The sequence below is a fragment of the Sabethes cyaneus genome, chromosome 3 (assembly GCF_943734655.1).
Source record: "Sabethes cyaneus chromosome 3, idSabCyanKW18_F2, whole genome shotgun sequence".
Taxonomy (NCBI): domain Eukaryota; kingdom Metazoa; phylum Arthropoda; class Insecta; order Diptera; family Culicidae; genus Sabethes; species Sabethes cyaneus.
Window position 1 is genome coordinate 157,501,003 of NC_071355.1, and position 19,444 is coordinate 157,520,446.

Consider the following 19,444-nt stretch of genomic DNA (forward strand, 5'->3'; position numbering starts at 1 on the left):
ACACAACATATTAGAACTAACTTTTTTTATGCTGGTAGAAGCTTGACCAAGATTTATGACTTTTGAGCTTTGTAAACGACACACAGCTCGAAAAAAAGAAAAAAGAGAAAGAAAATGTTGATTAACAAAAAAAAATTTTGTCTTCTTTTTCTTTGGCTTATATTTTTGGTTGTTTGTCAATTTTTAATCTTCTAATGGTGTAAATTTAACGATGCCGTCATTTTTTGTCATGATTAGAAAATATCAAATTTCACAAAAAATTTCTACGCAATTTGGCACTTTTTTATTGTTTTCAAATTAAAATTAGATTTAAACCTATCACCACACAAATTATTTCAATAAGTATCGCAAACGTCTCGAAACGATTTGTAATCTTCGAAAGAAACCTGTACACAATTGGTTTTCGGCGATATTATTAGACACCACTTTACTAGACCGTCGTCACGTTCTTCCTGATGCTGGAATGGACTTCAGTAAATACCGGGAGAATAAATGAGGGTTGACGGCTCATTGAGAAGAATATGATGATGATGAGCTTCACAGCAAATCGAAAAGAACAGGAGAAATAATTTCACCGACCGCTTGGGATGTTCTATTTAAAACCATTTCATCTCGGTTGCCCGTCGCCGTCCGTTCCCAGTGTAGAAGCGATATCTTTTCTACACTTTGCTCCGTGGTACGTTTGTGTATCACCAGCTACTCTAAATTTCTATCACGTACAAACGGTGCTTCGGCTCCATCATAATGTTTACTTTGGAATGGAGCGCTTGACACCGAAGATGCTGGATGAGACACCGAGTAGTCCAAAAATCTCTGAAACCTTTTTGTCTATCATGCTGCTTCGGTTTCTTCTTTCGGCTTTTCGCCAACCACCGGAGACAATGGACGGGGTAAAAATAAATGTCAGACACCGTGGTAGCGTCGAATTTTATCTTTCCTTGCCAATAAATTTGAAAGTTTTATGGTAGACCCTTCCGGATCCAATACACCCTTTCCTAGCCCACTCAATGTGATTATGGCAATCGGAAACGGTAGAGGAGGGAAATCCATAAGGACGTGTTTAACCTTACCCACATACCTACGACCGTCGCCTTAAACGTGTACGCGGAGCGCGGGAGCAGTGATGCTGAGACAGGAAGTGCTTCTATATAATTGAATCTTTGGTACCTGTCAAGGTCGTTGGCTGGCAGCAAACTAGATAAAAATCTCATTTGATTGTCTTTGCTTTGGTTGAAATATGGGTACTTATTTTTACAATTTTGAACGGTCTTGTCGATAAAGGGATGTTAAATCAAATGGTAGTTAACTATTAATAATGTTTTTCTTTTGTGGTCTTTCTTGGATCGACTTGACATTTTGAGAGAATATGTTTTTGATATTTTGGTTTAAAACAGTGATGGCCAAAATGCACCCCGCGTTTTAATAAGGACACTTGATTTAGCCCGCATTATGCCTACACCTGAGCACAATCGATTTAATGGACAGTGGTTCAGTTTTCAAACAGAAAAAGAAAATAAAACAGAAAAAGAAAATAAAAAACTGCGATAGCATCTTGATTCATATTGTTTGTTTTAGTTCCATTCTGGTTCATTTCTGTGGTGCAACAAACTGATGTTAGATCTCTTGACTTTCTTTCAGGCGCACTCGAAAGGATTGTCTTCGATGCCCCCATCGTTGATGAACGGTCGCACTACGGTCGGTTCCGGTTCCATTGGTGATAAGTTACACTCGCAAATACCGAACGGACGTTTTCCTCAGGTTTCAAACACCAAAATGCCTTCTAGAGTAGTTAGTTGTCACACATTTTTTATTATTATTTTGCTTATTTCTACATAATTCCAACTTTGCATCCCAATTATCGTTTCTAAATTTCACGTAATTGCAATCTTTTGATATCAGTTTTTGTGTTGTGTTGTATTAGTTGATTGCCTAATAATATTCTGACGTATTTGGAATGCTAAGCCTTGGTTTGTTAAACCGATCCCTGTAATTGTAATTTAGCTCAGATTAAAATTCACTAACAATAACCTTTGTTCTGTTTCCCGCCGCCTACAGAGCCCCAGTGATAGACTGATGCCGAAGCAAACACCCGGTAGCATAGAGAAGATACTGAGCGAGATCAAAACTTTCAACGTAGGTACGCCGTTAACGGAAATTGGGGCGACACCGCGCAAAGAATTGGAGAGCAAGTTTAGCTTTAACAATCCCAACATGCCACACCACAAATACGCACCGCAACCCGTGCTAATGAAGCCTCCTTCCTTCAAGACGCCAAGTGAGTATTCTTTCCTTCCTGTGAACTTTTCATGCAAATACATACGTGATAGATATTATGAATGCTTTTCCAAGAGTGATTCGGGCCGTACAAAATTAGTATGTGCTTCGGTTTGCTTTGCCAACGTTTGCGACTTTTTGATGCATTATTGATAATCTCGTTTTAATCGATATTTTTCCTATATTGTCCATCGTTTTCTTTCATGCTTGCAATTATTATCGTTGGTCATTCGAATGCAGTGGACACGCTACCCGCAATGTTCAAACCAATTGGGTAAGCAAGTGGCAAATGGCGTAACAACAATGGCTACAAATTATGTTTTAATCCCATCTATTTGCAGTGCTCGCGAAGATGACCCAAATGGATCGGATAGTGACGACGGTGCCTACAAGAAGAAACGCAATTCTAGTGATACTTCCTCCAACGAGAGTGGGGATGAGTCATCCAGTGAGGACTCGAACACTGGCAATAAAGCCAACAGTGCCGCTGGTTTGCCAGGCAGCGTCAGTCAGACGAGTGGTCCGGGAAATGTGCCTGTCAGTGGGACCGGTGTCACCGGAAGTGCAAGCAGTCCCCAACGATCGACGATTGATTGGTCGTTGATGAACTTTCTTCCATCACAGGTGCCAAATGAAACCAACATCGGCTCGCAGGTGGCTGGTTCTAATAATTCTGGTTCGAATCAGAACTTAATGCTGAATGAAAATTCCAATTCGCCACTAATGCCAGGATCTTCACCGACCGCTATAAAAAACGAGCCTCCACCAATAGAGGATGATCATTTATCCAATGGCAGTAGTATTCCGGAGGGAGTTTTTGTGAAGCAAGAACCTTTTCCTAGCGAAAACAGCACGTCTTCGCTCAGCGCCAGTGGGATTCCCACGGCGACACCTATCTCAGCCATTCCTGGTCTCAGTGGTGTCTCCGGCGGAAGTATTCTGCAAGATTTCAATAAGTTACGTGATATAAAAGACGACATGGATATGTCAAGTCCCGCCAAAAGTCCAGAGAAAAATTCTGAAAAAGATTCTAATGATCAAGTGGATAGCATAGAATCGGATGAAGTGAGTAGTGCACTTCGAAAGGTCAAAGAGCTTCAAAATATACAACCCTTGTCCGGGATATCCGATATTGAAGACAATAATGTAGAACCGAAGGCCACGGCGTTAGTGAATACCGTGATGACCAATGCTGCTCCCAAGGTAACGCATAAAGTAAAACGGATACGAAAGGTTACTAAATCTTTCAAGGAGCGAGAACGGGATGGGTCGAGTAGTAGTGACGATGACGGATTTTCGAGCTCACGAAGAAGTCGTTCGCAGTCTTTCGAAAAAGAGAAAAAAGCAAAACGAGGCAGGCCAAAAAAGAACTCGACAGCGATTACAGCTGGTTCTTCTGTTGTTGGTTCTTCGAGTGCTAGACAATCCGATGCAGACTCGGTGGCCAGTAGCAACAGTAAACGGCGATTATCGATGTCATCCACTAAGACCGTAGCTTCAACGCCCAGTAAAAAGGATGCTTCTAGCACACCGGTTAAGGAGACTGCCTCTCGGAGGCGACCTTCCAGGGCTAATCGCAAAATTACTAGTCGCGAAGTACTCTCTACTACGGATGATTCCGATTCAGAACCGGCTAGAGACAGTAACGTAGGAAACAGCGAGCTGGAGGACAAAATAAAGAGTCCAGAGAAATCGAAATGTTTTGATGGTAGCCCCATGAAAGGTGTTGGTAACATGTTGCTACCTCCAAAACCGATAGGAACTGACCCGCTATCATCCGACAGTAACGATGAGTATGTATTTCGCTAGCTGCAGGTAGAAATCAAGTTTTGAATTTTTCTTATAATCGTAGCTTATCTTCGCCGCGAAGGACGCCGCTTATGTCACCACCTTTTATGCCGATTTCGGGCAACAGTCAACCGTCGTCTGTTTCGAAAGTGATGCCAAGAAAAACATCCACCTCTACATCCGCCTCAATAGATGACGATGATGATGACGACGACGATGATGATCTGGGACGGTCGGTAAGCGATTCGGGGAGTGCTAGCGACGGGGGAGTGCGACGAGAAAAGGTATAGTATCGTTATATTAAGCGTAACACATTTTGTCAAAATCGATCGAGGCATTTGCTTCGCTGTGAATTGTACATTCGGCAGTATTCTTCGGGGCATAGTTATATGCGATATAGCCAAGCAAATGTGCGACAAAAAGATACTAGAATATTCCATTATAATCAGCTAACATTCGGTTATACTTTTTCAGAAAATCAACAAAATCAAAAGTGACAAAAACAAAAAGGACACTTTGAGGAAACTCTTTTCTAAAGAAGGAGGCGCCAAGGGTGGCAAGGGTAAAGGCCAGGTAGTGATCGAAGAGGTACACACCTCAAAAGCATCTTCGATTCAAACCACCATTAGAACGACTCCCAACTCAAAGTTGCACCATGTTCCCGTGCCTCCGCCAGATCACTCGCGTGTTAACACTCCGCCAATAGGTGCTACTGCAGTAACAGCTGCCACCGACAGCCGGCGTAGCAACACACCATCGTCAGCGCCATCCGTCATGGAAAAAGTGCTTTTATCACCCGCCAGAACTGCCTTACTTAATATCTCCCTCATCTGCCGTATCGATTTGAGTCGGCTGCTCAAGATACCACCGCCGCCGTCAGCCAAGCAACAGCTTGCCAAAGCGAATGAAAGCTACAGTGCCCAGCGCAGTGCCTCCGCTCGAAACAAGAGCAAAAGCCCTTACGAGAAGAAGAAACGTCGCAATTCAATTGCCGTTAACTACTTTGATACGGGCGTCCAGCGTCCTGTGAATATCGATGACAAACCCTCCTCAGCTACCAACGGTAAACTGCCTGAGGGCGTCGATCATAAGCTCCCGGCTAGCGATTCGGTTCTGCTGCTGGAAAATGGTCGCCATCGGAGCAACAGTAATGCCAGTGAGCATCAATCACGTGAGCGCTCGCGAGAATACCACAGAGATAGGGCGTCTCCATCATTACCAGTCCACCATCTCAACAATATCGTTTCGCTTTCTTCTGGATGTAGTGGTCCCACGCAAAAACCAATTCCCGCAGCCAAACAACATTTAACATACGATGAAAAGTTACCGACGAAAAGCGAAAAACTGCAGTACGGAAGCAATGCCGTTACATATCCCATTAAGGAGGATAAATCAGCAATACTCTTCAACTCTGCTAGTTCCAGCGCAGGCGCCAATACCAAACCGTTTAACATTAAGCAACTGATTAAGCAGGAATATCCCGAGGTGGGCGAGGACAGCAAGCAGTCTACCAATAACACTCTGGCCAAGCTAGGTATGGCTGCACAGCAAACGACACAGTCGCAACCGATGCCGGCAGCGCCAGTGGAAGGCGGCAGCCGCCGGAAACGCACATCCAGTTCCAGCAGTAACTCCTATAAGAATAAACGACGAAAAACGCGCAATGTGAATGCGCAGGTAAGTTGGACACTTGTTTCATTTTTACCGTGGGTGGCTTTCGCTTTGGTGCTTCGATATTTATAGTTTTGGATATATTAAGGCATATAAAACATCGATAAGCACACCGTCTCATGTACATTTACATTGGTATTCATAACGGTAAGTAGCGGGCACCTAGGTTGAGTTGAGGTTACTAATCTTGCTTAACTCGAAGATCGAAGCAAAAATTGCATAAAGCAGGTTTTTACAAATTAGCATTGTGCATTTCGCCCCGCGTTAGTCTATAATTTTGGCATTTCTCTTAATAATGAGGACAGTTAAATACTAAATTTTTAGTAAGTAATATTGGGACGGTATTGGTTATCATTATATAATATAAATTGTTTTGTGAAATTATTCTTATATAGGAAAAATAGCAATCGAAGTGTTTATTTCACAAACAGTTACATCTGAATCGTGCAGTATTTTGGTATATGATTTCATGATTTTCAAAAAATCTGAGTTACACATAATGATGGATCATTAGGTGATAAAAAAAGTTTAACACAAAATTAAAATTGTTCTGATATTTTACAAGCAATTGTTTAACATTACGAGAACGGTTAATGTGCCTTGAAAAGTCTTATTATTTCTTGTTTAATGATGTATCTGCATGATAATCATGATAATTTTTAACAAAATTTGCATTAATACATTACTCACTATTGTAGCACTTTTGCATCGTTTGTTAATAGCATTATCATGATGTCATTAATCTGTTAGCATTTAAAATAAAAAAGCCTAACTTGTGTATTCTAGTTCATTGATAAATACTCTGTTGTCAAACGCCAGCAAATGCGATATTTGCTACAAAATAGTTTCTTTTCCTGTGAATTTGATCGGATATAAATATAGATACCGTAGTTCAAAGCAAAGCAAACGACAAAAAATTAGCATTTGCAGAGATGAAACAAATTACAGTTCCATGAATTGCTTCGTTCATTTTGTACATACATATGCCATATTAAGAAACTTAACGTGGCCGAACTAACAAAACATAAAAACACCATTCGAGGGATTGCAACACTAAAAATGCTTCTTCGCAGCTTAATATTATCATGTGGTTGCTGTACGCAACCGGATTTGTCTTGCTATATAGGTGCTCAACGAGGAAACTTCGTCACTAACCCAGCAACCAGAAATCGCATCACATACGCATTTCAAAACCAAATTTCAGCAAACGGGTATCGGTGTTGTTCTATTCAGCACATCAGAATTGCACACGCATTTGTTTCTCAATTCTAGATGGCACACTCGACCTCCTCCTCTGCCTCGGAACACCACCATCACCACAGGCGTAACGATCTGTCCAGATCAGCGGTAGCTACGGTAGATACATCCGTCCAGACAGAAACCATAGATGAAGTTAGGCAACTTCGAAGAGAGCTGCAGCAGGCGCGGGAATTGTTGCGCGTTTATAAACAAAGAGCAGAATATTTCAAAAACTTGCTAGACAAACGAAACTCTAGTTCCTGGAACGGGGGACAAACTTTCTACGATAGGCGATACTAATTGAAAGTCTATCTACCTTAATGAAACGGATGATCTCCAATAGTTAGTCAAAAAGTAGTTCCAATAATGCTGATACTTGCTATCGCTGTTCTAAAACTCTGCACTTCATAGCTAGGTATTTTTTTCTTTATTATACCTATGTGGAAAAATCATTTTGGAAGTTCACTCTAAAGGGCTCCTTTCATCCCAATCAAACCACCGACAAAACATTAACATATTGACTTGATCGCATCTCAGAACTGTATGCTTGATCATCACTCAATCATAATAAACATGGTGCGAGTTAGCGATAGCCACTCACAAGATATCACCACTTTTGAGTTTTACATGATTTTAAAGTGTTACCTGTTTCAGACTGAAATTCTTGACCAAATGCCCCCCACCAATCACGATCGGTTAGAAGCGGACTCCGTGCCTTCTATCGCTGCTCCCGTTGCAGGCGTAGTAAACACTCACGTTAAGTTAGTGTCAGCTCCGTCTGTGGTGGTGCCCGTCGAGCCGGTTAGCCAAGATGTTGCGGCACCTGGCGTGACCAACACAAGTGTACCGGCCGTCAAAATGATGTACGTTTCATACTTCGAACGTTCGAATGAGGATGAGCTTGAAGTTCGGGACCAAAACCGATTCTTGTCGGAAGCGAAACGCTTGAAGCACGCGGCCGACCGAGAGGGCGATCACTTGGCACAAGCGATGCTCTACCTGGAGGCGGTGTTGTTCTTTTTGCTTACTGGTGACACCATGGAGCGCGACCCGATCACCGAGAAAGCTGCATTCACCATGTACAAAGATACGCTTAGTTTGATCAAGTGAGTATTGGACTGTTGCCTAAGCAACTTGGACATAGCTGTAATGTTTTATTTGTTAACTCTCGTTCACAGATACATTTCATCGAAATTTCGTAGCCAACAGCAGCATCTTACGGTACAGGGAAGCATCCACAGCAAAGTGGCGATCCTAAGGTGTGTATGGACTTATGAATTAATAATTCATCGTGGGAAAATTTTGAATGACATGTTTTCTAATGTTTTTCAGTTTGCGGTGCCAATCTCTGATCTACCTTAAGCTTTATAAAATGCGGCGTCACGATATAAAGGAGGTGCAGAGAGTTATCGCCGAGTACAATCAGAAGCCTAACACGACAGTATCGGCAGATATGGTAAACGGCAATACTCCGTCGCCCTTGTCACCAACATCCGTGGGCTCGCAGGTTAGTAACAGACTGTTGCAAGCAAACTCCCTGATTTTATTTATTTCAATTTCTTGATCAAATCCATCTCATTGGGGTGTTTGCGGTTTCCTTCTTCTGCTCCCTGGCGGCTCCGGTATCAAATTAAGACTCAAGCAGTCATTGTTGTATTTTTGGGTTTTAAACGCAGTTTTTACTGAATTCTTCCTGGCTTTCAGCCGAACACAGAATTGTCATTTTGAGATTTTGAGCATAAAAATTACTCTTAAAATCTCAAAATTTAAGAACCTTAATTGGAGCGAATAGCGTGTCATCGAAGGCACCTTCACTATCGAAAAAAGCACAGAGTGCCGTCTGTTTATATTTGAGGGACTATCGGCAATGGAGTACGGTTTCTGTAAATTTACCGTGTCGATTTGTATATTGACTATTATGTAAAGGTGAATTCTTTCATAACTAGTTGCGGATCTGATTGTTCGTAATTTTTTTATCAACTTGAGAAACGTTGACGGCAGATTTATTGATCTAAAAGTGGTGGTTTAAATGCATGGCTTCATCTTTTTTGTCTGTTTTACGTAAGAACACTGACTTGATTTTTCTGCTAGCTCATTGGGATATGTAACAGATGGATGAGCTCGGGCATTATGCCTCCATCCTTTTTTGTGAGATGGGTAGAATACCATTCATTGGTTCAAATGAGCTTAATGTCCAGTTGACTGAAACTTACATAAACAGTCGGCGGGCAAGCAGAACTGAGCTGTTTGGCACATCATTGGATCTAACCCATCCCGCTGCTGCTCGCCGACATCGTATTTAATGATCACACTCGAATCAGAAAAGTGCGTGTTTATTAGAACGTTTTCCTGGTGGTAACGGTGAGACACCCACCCGTTAGCCTAGTCCCTTGCTGCGATCGTTGGAGAACGCAATCTGCGTTTTATATTGAACGTAATCTTAGCCCTGTTGCATAAACCTTTCCGATGAATTTTGCTAAGTGTTTTATTTCGTCGGGTACCTTACGGTAAACTGTCCGTAGAATTAACGGTAATAGTGATGCCCAATTCAACGGAAGGACGCATGTCAATATGTATTGCAGGAAATCCGTGAGCTAACTAAATGTTCTTTGAAGGAGGCCTAGCTGTTTTTTGGGTTTTTAAATTTTTCTCTTTTAGGAGAATCAGCTTCTAAATAAAAAAAGAAGATGCATCTAGGGTCTGACAATCTAGGTTCATTTGATACATGCCAGTTTTTTACCTTCTTGGCTCTTGAGTTACATAGAGTTTTGATTTTGGCGCTACGACTAGGTCCTGAGAAGCCGTCGTTCTGATATTCTCGCGGACGAGAGATCTTCTGGTTTGCGGCATCCACGCTGTCCAGGTAATATCCGATGAATAAAAGGGATCTCGAACGGTCCATAATAGCGCATCTTCGTACGACGGCTCTTCGTTGTCGTGCACTTTAGGTCGCTTTTTACGATTTTTGCTACTCGTTCTTATCTTGAACATTGCGCTGCTGCTTGTCGACATGAAGAAAAGCCAGTTTTCTGGTCTCCTCCCTCGTGTGCTCGCAGAGTCGTTTGACGAGTACTCACAATGACTCCCGATCCTCTTCGTTATTCGCGGTCAGATCGGGAAGAAAGACCATTCGGTTCTCATCTTTTACATTGGGTTAACTTGTTTGAAGAAATTAAGGGTCCTCCGTATAGCGATTGATTGTCGAGGTAGAAGATGTCGTCAAGCTCCTCTAGCAATTTTGCGTGATTTTTCCAGTTTACGAAAGACGGAGTCCTTTGTCTCCATTGTTTTCAGCATTGTTGGACTGCCGGTAGCTAAAATTTTTAAAATTTTCGACTGCAGATTTTCATTTTGAAGTATAGAATCACGAAAAGCAGGATGCACTAAAGCTGGATGTCGTCACCAACATAGAGTCTGGGTAACTCGAGCAGTCGTCTCCATTCAACTCGATCTTGGGCTGCTCGTCGCCAATTTCGCAGGCGTCTCAGAAGTCGCAAATCGCTTTCGACTTAGTTGAGATATAGTGCATGTTGAGCCTCGCTGCTCCTGGTGCTGATGGGTTTGTTGAAGAGGATTATTTTCGTCGCACTGTCGTCCGGCATCCTTACGACGTGTCCGGCCCACTGTATCCTACCGAATTTCGCCAAATGCACGATGGGAATCTCCAAGCAGTGGCTGTAGCTCGTGATTTATATGCTTCCAGTTTATACTCGGCCAAACATCGTTCGCCGTAACTTCCGCTCGAACACGACATGGGCGCGTATGTTGTCCGTGAGCAGTGTCACGGCTGCAAGTCCATAAAGAACTACCGGTCTAATATATAAAGGTTTTGTAGATTGTAAGCTTCGTAAAGCGATGTATGCTGTTGGAACGTAGCGTTTTGCGAAGGGGGGTAAAGAAGGCCCAATCTCCTGCTCGAATGTACCGCCGGTTCTCCTTCCTAGTGTTGCTCTTCCCAGCGATCCCAAATACACGGACTCATCTATCACTTCTAGTTCGTCGCCGTCAGCGATTACAGTTTATGGGAGACGCGTTTATTTCCTTTGAGCCTCTTCCTTTCATGTATTTAGTTTTCGACGCATTTATTTTTAACCCAATCCTCCAAGACTCCGCTTTCAGTCTGGCGTAGATAGCCTCCGCCATCCTCCACCAAAGTTACTGGTGCAAAGCCATCAAAGTCATATGCAAAGCCTATGAGTTGGTTACCTTTGGTGGAAATCGTGCCTCTTGTTTAGGCTCACCCCCTCAAGAGCGATGTTGAACAGCATACAGGATAATCCGTCACCTTGTCTCAACCCTCGCCGTCTCGAAGGGACTCGAGAGTAAAATGCTTGCGCACGTTGCACTCCCGACATTTCTGCAAATTCCGTCAGATGGTAAAAATTTGGTCCGTAGTTGCGCGAGCCCCCAGAAGCCCGCCTGATAATTTCCTACGAAACCTAGTGGTATCTGTTACAGTTCGCGTTCGGAGGTAAAATATAAAATATAAAATACGACCCGTCCATTAAACAAATTAAAACTTAACTTTATTGGACAATTATATGGACGAGGTACAATTGTGTCACATTGTTTTGTAAAACGGAACAGGACCGGAACGTCCTGTTGTCAGCACTGACTAGCGCCAACTGATGACCGCTGTCACTGACCAGAGAGCTTGGCCTTAACGATGTAATGAATGTCAATGTCTCCGGCAGTAACGATGTAGGGATGTCCACGTTTCCAACAGTATCGTTGACAGCCGGCAAAACAGAATCTGGAAGCGCTCCTTGTAAGCGGCGTTTACCAGCGTTATGCCGCGATATGGCAGCAGTCGAGCCTGTCACTCTTTTTGTAGATGGGACAAAGCACTCCTTCCATCCATTCCTTCGGTAGCTTCTTCTTCTTCCAAATCTTGGATCTTCTGATTCTTCACGGTATATGTCCTCCTTTGGTGCTTTTTACTCCTCAGGATCGTGTCAGCTGGGTTTTTGATCGTCGGTATTTGGCCAAGTTCTCCCTAGTTTTTCCTAGTCCCGCGGTAGGGACCTCTCAGATGGCCGAATGTAACAATTGAAAATATAAAAATTCGAATTATGGTGTTATATTGTAGAAACATCAAAAGTTTGACTCGATTTTTGATAACGGTTTTCGGGAATTGCTACCCACATTTAGATATACATTTCTTTTTCGAAAATTGATCCGTTTGTAAAAAAATTGTTGCTTTTATGAGCCAACACAAAAAACACAAGAATAAAACAAATTTTGTGTGTTTGTTGTACTGCACTGCATTGCATGCATATGATTTTTATTTTCCAAAACAAAACTTCTTAAAGAATTAAACATAAACTCTAGCGTTTGCTTCATAATCAATGTTTATTCTTTTTTTTCTCCATCAGAGTTCTGGCTACTGTTCTGGTCAAACCGGTCAAACTAACCCAATCCAGTGTTCGTCGATCAGTTCGTCCCCGTCGCCGTGCATGGTAATGCCGGTCCACGTAAGTTTTTCAGTTCTATTCGAATGTTTCAGCATGATGCTAATGTTTTGGTTTTCTTCAATTTTGCAGGTGCATATGGCATTCCAAAAGCAAGCTACTCTCTTCAACCATCTGCTCAACTGTCAGGATTTGTGGGAGCAGGCGGACAATTTAGTAATACGGGGGAACCACACAGGTAGACTATTGCAGCTTCTAGTTGCTAGTACTATATAACTAATTGTTGGAATTCGTTTAGATTTCTTCATTGAACTGGATCACGAGAACGGTCCGATGACACTGCACAGCTCGTTGTACAATGTAGTCAAATACGTTCAAGCAGGAATCCAAAAGTTGCGACGGATGTAGAAGAAAGTGAAACCAAATCAAAGCAAAACATAAACGGGTCCAATCCTATTATCCTAGTGAAAACATACACATCAATATTGACAAAAAAAAAAACAAAGACAAAACAAGGAAAGTCTGATCGGATCTGTAAAGGAGAAACTCTAGCCCAATCAATAGACCATAAACAGGAATTCTATGCTCCGCATAACCAAAAGGACTGAGATCGATGGCACCGATGAGACGCAACGTCGGCGAGAGGAGATACGGCGACAAGAACCAAGTTCCTGTGCTGCGTGCGCCGTATCGTCAGTAACTGACAATAATCATTGGTTCACGTTTCATTTGCTACGTACGGCGCAAATACGGATGTGGAAACGCAATATGCCAAAGGTGTTGGAAACAGACCGACCGGGAAGAGATGCTACGGAGAGAGAGGGCAACAGCTGTGATTTTGTATATGAATAGTGTTTTCAAGGAAGGATATCGACGACAGTCAGCGATTGTTTAGGACAAATATTAAGGATTTAGTAAGCTCGGTTAGGCAATAGCTGGGCATAGATGGTTTCGGTAACAGCTGAAATGGCTGCGCCATTTCGAACCGATTGATAAAGTCGAAGGGGTACTTTAATTTTTTTTATTCTGTTGAGTTTTCTGTGCCTTGCAGCTGTGTTGTGCATAAGAGGTTAGGCACGAACAAATGGACTTATGAACTATATTGAACTCATTATATATTTCCGTTATTAGTTAACTTTTGTTTTGGATTTTAAATTCTTACTGTGCGTTAAGAATATTATTAATGAGACTATAATATAACGTATTCAAGCGTTTTTCGTTTAAAAATTTAATGCATGGCAAGAATCACACTTACTGGGGAATAGTTGCAATATGTCAACGAAAGACACCATATAAAACGGTTTGTGTTAAAATAGTCTCTCAATAGTTAGACAATTCAATCAATCGATGTGCAACTGTTAATCCTTAGAGCAATGGCAACTTTATTGCCACCATATATTTATGTTTTTCCGTATCATTAACAGAAATTATTCAATTTTCGTTTCATGTGGTACTAGTTCTGATATTTAGTAGCACTTCTGATTTATTAGAGGGTGGAAGAGTGGAAATATGATACAAATCACTCTTACACTTGCTTGCAAACCAAGCGCCATTTTCTTGCGTCATTTTGATTATTTGCTTCTTTAAAGGAATTGGGGGCATAAGAAGTCGATTTTCCCAGAGAAAACCATTTAACTGGTTAAAGTAAAAATTTGCACATATTACAGTAAGGCCATTGCAAATAATTTTGAAAGTTTTTGTCACCCCCTCCTTGGAAATTGGCTTGAAAAATCGGGGGGCAAAAAAATAATTTCTAGGATATGACTTAATTTTTATTCGTAAAATCTATTGTCTGTGGGTTCTTCAGCCTGAAAAACACGAAAAATGAGTGTACGAGTTGAGTTAATGCTTCTAGCACGAAACAGAAATGGAAATTCAAACAACAGAATTTCCGAAAATCGGCCGAAAAATTTTTCCTTCGTTTTTGTTTTTTTCGTAGATTTTTTGAATGGAAAATTATAACATATATATTAAAAGCAAGAATAGATTTGGTTTTAAACTTTAAGTAAAAATGCCTAAAATCAATATTTTTTTGCGCAATTCAAAAAATCTCTTTGTTATCTTTTCGCCCAATCTTCAGTGGCCCAATACCGGAAGGACAAAAACTTTCTAAAATATTTGTAATGGAACTGTATTTCAACATGTTTCATTTGTAAAACTAGTTACTGAAGTAGCTGCTACCGTTTATATATCTGCTTCTAAATGGGATGCTTCTAAAAAGGCAACTTGCGGCGAGCACGATATCTATGATACTGAATCATGGTCATCGGACATCAAAAAAACCAAAAGAATTTCGTTAATATAATGTATTATCTTGTAATTGACTGAAGCAATAAGTGAAATAATAATTTTTGATTAAATGGCAGCTTCTTAAACACAAAACAATTAATTTTTTTGTAATTTTCTCTCTTAAGATATCGAAAAAATTAAAAATATTGATTGTTGAGTGTGTTCTTAAAAAGCTTGTGTTGAAATTTGACGTGAATCGAACCATTGGACAAACATTCTTGAATCCCTTCGAAAAAAACAAAAAACCTGGTTATTGATGAAGAATGACCGGTGATGCATGTGTTCATAACAAATTCTTATAAATATTTTGGTTGATAGTAAAAATCTTTTACTGCGCTTACGTAAATTTTATTTTCTTGTTGAAAATAATATTTGAAAATTCAAAAAAGGTATTTTTCACTGGTTGCACTAATGCGTTTAAAAGACGGACACGGGATATATTCTCTTGAACGGCATAGTAAGTCGAACATTGCAAAGACAAACATTGGGGACATCCTGCGAGGCAAGTGATGTGATACGGTAAATTTCAATTCGCCGTCACTCGTATTTCGTTCGGTATTAGTCGATTCCAATCGAACGACATGAATGTTTTCATGTTGATAACACGTACGCAATTTAGAAATAGTTACCCATTTCTTCAAGGCCACTCACAGCTGCAACAACACAAACAATTGTTTTTTTTTCATAAACACTACCGCAGTGTACGACACTCTACCGCAGTCGGTTTGTTCGATTTTTCGAAATCGCCAACCTACACATTCATAAAAGTCTGTTTTATTCTTTTAACTGTAAGAATTAAATTATTACTATAAAATAGGCTATGGACATCGTAAGATTTTAGGAAAAATGTAACTAGAAACTCACATCAAAGATTAGTTAACAAAGCGTCCTGCGCACGGGACGGTACGAAGATCTTAACTGTTGTAAAATTCCTTTATTTAAATGCCTTTCATTATCTGTTATTTTAAATAGTATAAGTAATTAAAACTCAGCGCTGTACTTTGACAAGTTGTGTAGGCGGTGTTACTAAGCAGACAGGTTACCTACCAGCAGGAATCGTCCAGTTTCGCCACTAAAGTTCACAAAAAATAGCTCTAGTAAATATGTAGCAAAAGTGCTTGGTGAGTTAACTAAAGAACAACGACACACCTACAACAATAGTTTTAATTGTTACATTGGTGTTGCCTACGTTTTTCGTTTATTTTATTTTCGTTTACCTATTTAAACAAGATGCTTTTTAACATAACTTTTAGTTTATCTGAAATATTTTGTTATCCCATATACGTCGTTTTACTGTCTAGCAACAAGCAAATGAAAAAGGTAACGGTTTCATATCGCTTATCATCCACAGGCCGAACGAGGGTTTCCTCTGTTGTTTTCTTCAACTTTTCTGTTCGGCCGTATCCTTCTCGCGTAATAAAAAGGGTAATTATAATATATAATCAATGTTAGGGAATTAGAACCACAGACAAAGATTTAAATCAATCAAATCATCTTCTGAGGAAGTGATTCAAACAATCGGAACGGGATTCAAACTTTAACAATGGAAACATCAATACAATACCAAGAAACTGGAATGAATGAATAGGTTATAAAAAAAGAAAACCAACAAATAGGAAAAACAAATACGCAACCAAGTACTATTTTAGATATATTAGGAGTCAGTTAAGTCAATATACATATGATGATGTGATTTTTTCGTCGCATCGAAACCAGAAACGAAGTCTAAACAAGTGGAACTAAACTACGATTGACGCAGAAGGCAGCACAGCAGCAGATACTAAAGCGTGTATAATTGACATAGTTCTAAACTATATAGCGAAACCAAGCAAACAGCAACTAATAATCCTAAAAACAGAATAAAATGAACTGGAAGCTGATAATTACTATATTATATATACACCGTAGATTTTAGTAATGATGTAGAGGTACTCTCTTGATAAGCAACTCAGTATAATAACTAAAACAGAACGCTAATAACAGAAAATTTCTAAGTGCGTTGTATACAAAAAGCTCGTAACTCTAGTTTAGGTGCGCAACTTTGCGGTATTTGGAGCAAATCAAACACAGTGGTCTGTTCGATTACTAGCACACTCGGTGAAACAGAATCGAGTAGTAATAACATTGACTAGACTCTAATGAATGCTGCAAATATGTTGTAGGTGATGCGTGAGTGAGAAAAAGAAATATTTGCAACCTTGGGCCGTTGCGAAGTTTATACTAAAAAAAAAACGAAATGCTTCAACACAACAAAAATGACTAAACCTATGCGATGAAAATGCAATTTGAGTAGCGGGGAAAAAGGAAATCAGAACAATTTGTACATAGGTATATATACATTATTATATACTATTATTATTGCTATTATATTATTACAATTATGTAGAAATTTTAGAATAAAACAAAATGCAAAATCAGTACATTTAGTGTTATTAACTCAACCTGTCGGTGCATCTGAAGAATTTCGTTATGTGTTCCTCCTACAGAGACTATAGCTTACAGAGGCGACAAGGCACTCACAAACCGCTAAATTTTGAATGAAAGCGGAGAGCTACCTTTATTTATGATGGTACTCTCTATTTTGATTCAAAATTTAGCGGATTTTGAGTGCCTTGTCGCCTCTGTAATCAGTAGTGTCTGTAGTTCCTTCTGTTGACATAAGAGTTCTGGCTTTAGTTTTCAGAAGGTCGCATAATCAACCCTTTTGCATGCATTATGCGACTTTTTGAAAACTAGTGCCAGAGTTATTGCAAGAATCGGCCGATAAGGAAACGAAATCGGACAACTCCGTTCAAGTGAATCTCTTAGGGCGAAAACTAGAAGAGACTTTTATCGGGATGCTTTCTGCGAAGAGCAGATGGATAACGTCCGATAAGGTATAATGTGTGAATGAAAATGATTGGCATTAGTAGCGTAAAATCAATAATGGACGTAAAACAAACTCTATTTTAAAATGTGCATAATTCTATTATATAAAAACCGAGTGAGTGTTTTTTTTATATGTTGGACCTTGGTTCTATGGAATTGTTGGTCTTCAAATGTTCAAATTACCAAAACCAACCGCATCGAACGAACAATGGGGTTGGGTCTAGATTGTGAATTGTGATTCTGATTGAGCGATTTTTGATTGCATTCACATTTCGATTCAAATGTCACTTTATCAACATCACCATACCTGTATATATCTCATTGGGTAGCGTCATCTCAAGCGCTATAGAACACTACAATTGTGTATGCCAGCACCCAGCACTCAAACTGTGGAACGTCTTTATCACCGTCAAACAACCAATTACCATACCAGTTATTCGCTATTAACCATTTACAAAAGTCTATGTTTATATTTTTAATAAATCTAAATCTTTATCTTCTGTACTTTCAACTTCACCAGCAAGTGCACATGCAAATTTTGTCTATTATCTATTAAATAAAAATGAAATGAAATGCATTTCAATTCTGGCTAACGGGCGATTTTTTACGTAGAAAGTACGTGGCAATTTTTTGCAGTGTGGGGTCGAGCAGATCCTTTTAGTTCAACAGTTATAGCGTGGGAACGTCGGGCACGTGTGTTTTGATTTGTAATATAACGGTACTTTATGGATACACCGTCGTGCAGCTGCCTTCACTGGCGACTGCCGTTGCCGTTCATTAAACTTTTCGTCACCCGTCAGCGTTAAGTCGCCGGTATCAGATTCAGAATCAGTGCAAAGATTTATAGAATCGAAAGTGCTATTGTTTGTATGTCTTTTGTAAGTAGCCGACTTCGCTTGACATTGCTCTGTAAATTAGCTAGATGCACGTGTGTTTTGTTCAGTGATATTTTACCTAGTTCAAAAAATTGGGTAAAGCTGGTAGGTACATATAATCAACAGCCGTCCTTTGCAAAGAATCATCAATTTTGGAGTTTTTGCCTGACAAGCCGTCTATTTACGTATAAAGGTATGTTGCATTTGCATAGAGATATTTATATATTCGATGATGATATTTTAGATGCAATTAAGTAGGTATCTAATTTATCGACAGCAATGTGTTTCAATAGTGACCCCAAAAATTTCTCTAATTCTCTAGATGTCGATTAATTTGCGAGACTTAAATATCATATCCAACCTACTAGGTAGTTTAGTAGAATTACTCGCGCAACATGTGAAAAGAATTATTCTATCTGAAAATTTCAGATCCTACTCTTTTGTAGTAGAATAAACTATTTCAGAAAAGGAGCAAATAATTTCACTGATCGTGCAGACAATATTGACGGTAAAATGTTAAATACATATTCATTATGCTAAATCTTACAGCCAGTAATTATACACTTGTCATAACTAGCATTTCGTGAATCAACCAACCTATGATTATAATATTTGCAAAAAAAAAGAATCACGAAAAAGTCAAGTTCTAGGGTGATCCATCTATTTTGAACAGTGTGTCATAGTGTACTCTATTTTAGACACTAGCATTTGATTTCTTCGTAACTATCCAAAACAGAGTACTTTCCAAAATGGATGGACTAATCATAAAAAAAACATTGATCAAACTGATTAGTGTGAATTTCTTCCAACATTCTAAATGTTGTCGACGTTATCGGCGGCGTTGAACCGGGGTGGCTCTTACTGATTCAAGCATGCCCGCTGGTCGGATCACCCACTCAAGAACGATGTTGAACAGCACTCAACAAACATTTTTGTTTAAGATTAGCTTATTCGGTTGTATGACATTTGCCCGAAAACATCCCCCAGAATTTTTTCGTCAGAATGCAATTCGCCCGAGAACCATTCCCC

At 39.9% G+C, this 19,444-nt stretch overlaps 1 protein-coding gene across 5 annotated transcripts in view; it reads left to right on the forward strand.

The window, feature by feature from the left end:
- Window positions 1-17,028, forward strand: part of LOC128744494 (AF4/FMR2 family member lilli) — a 126,420-nt gene extending 109,392 nt beyond the window's left edge. For 4 of the 5 annotated variants that reach the window (XM_053841542.1, XM_053841543.1, XM_053841544.1 and 1 more), the window contains 12 exons: window positions 1,639-1,788; window positions 2,056-2,275; window positions 2,515-2,548; window positions 2,616-4,067; window positions 4,127-4,346; window positions 4,537-5,739; window positions 7,627-8,078; window positions 8,151-8,231; window positions 8,305-8,479; window positions 12,348-12,446; window positions 12,516-12,621; window positions 12,682-17,028. In XM_053841542.1, coding sequence (XP_053697517.1) covers window positions 1,639-1,788; window positions 2,056-2,275; window positions 2,515-2,548; window positions 2,616-4,067; window positions 4,127-4,346; window positions 4,537-5,739; window positions 7,627-8,078; window positions 8,151-8,231; window positions 8,305-8,479; window positions 12,348-12,446; window positions 12,516-12,621; window positions 12,682-12,791 — 4,302 coding nt within the window. In that variant the 3' untranslated portion in view covers window positions 12,792-17,028. Of the gene's footprint in view, window positions 1-1,638; window positions 1,789-2,055; window positions 2,276-2,514; window positions 2,549-2,615; window positions 4,068-4,126; window positions 4,347-4,536; window positions 5,740-7,005; window positions 7,365-7,626; window positions 8,079-8,150; window positions 8,232-8,304; window positions 8,480-12,347; window positions 12,447-12,515; window positions 12,622-12,681 lie in introns of those variants that run through there. The other variant, XM_053841546.1, reaches the window with a different exon arrangement.
- Window positions 17,029-19,444: the final 2,416 nt, after the last annotated feature.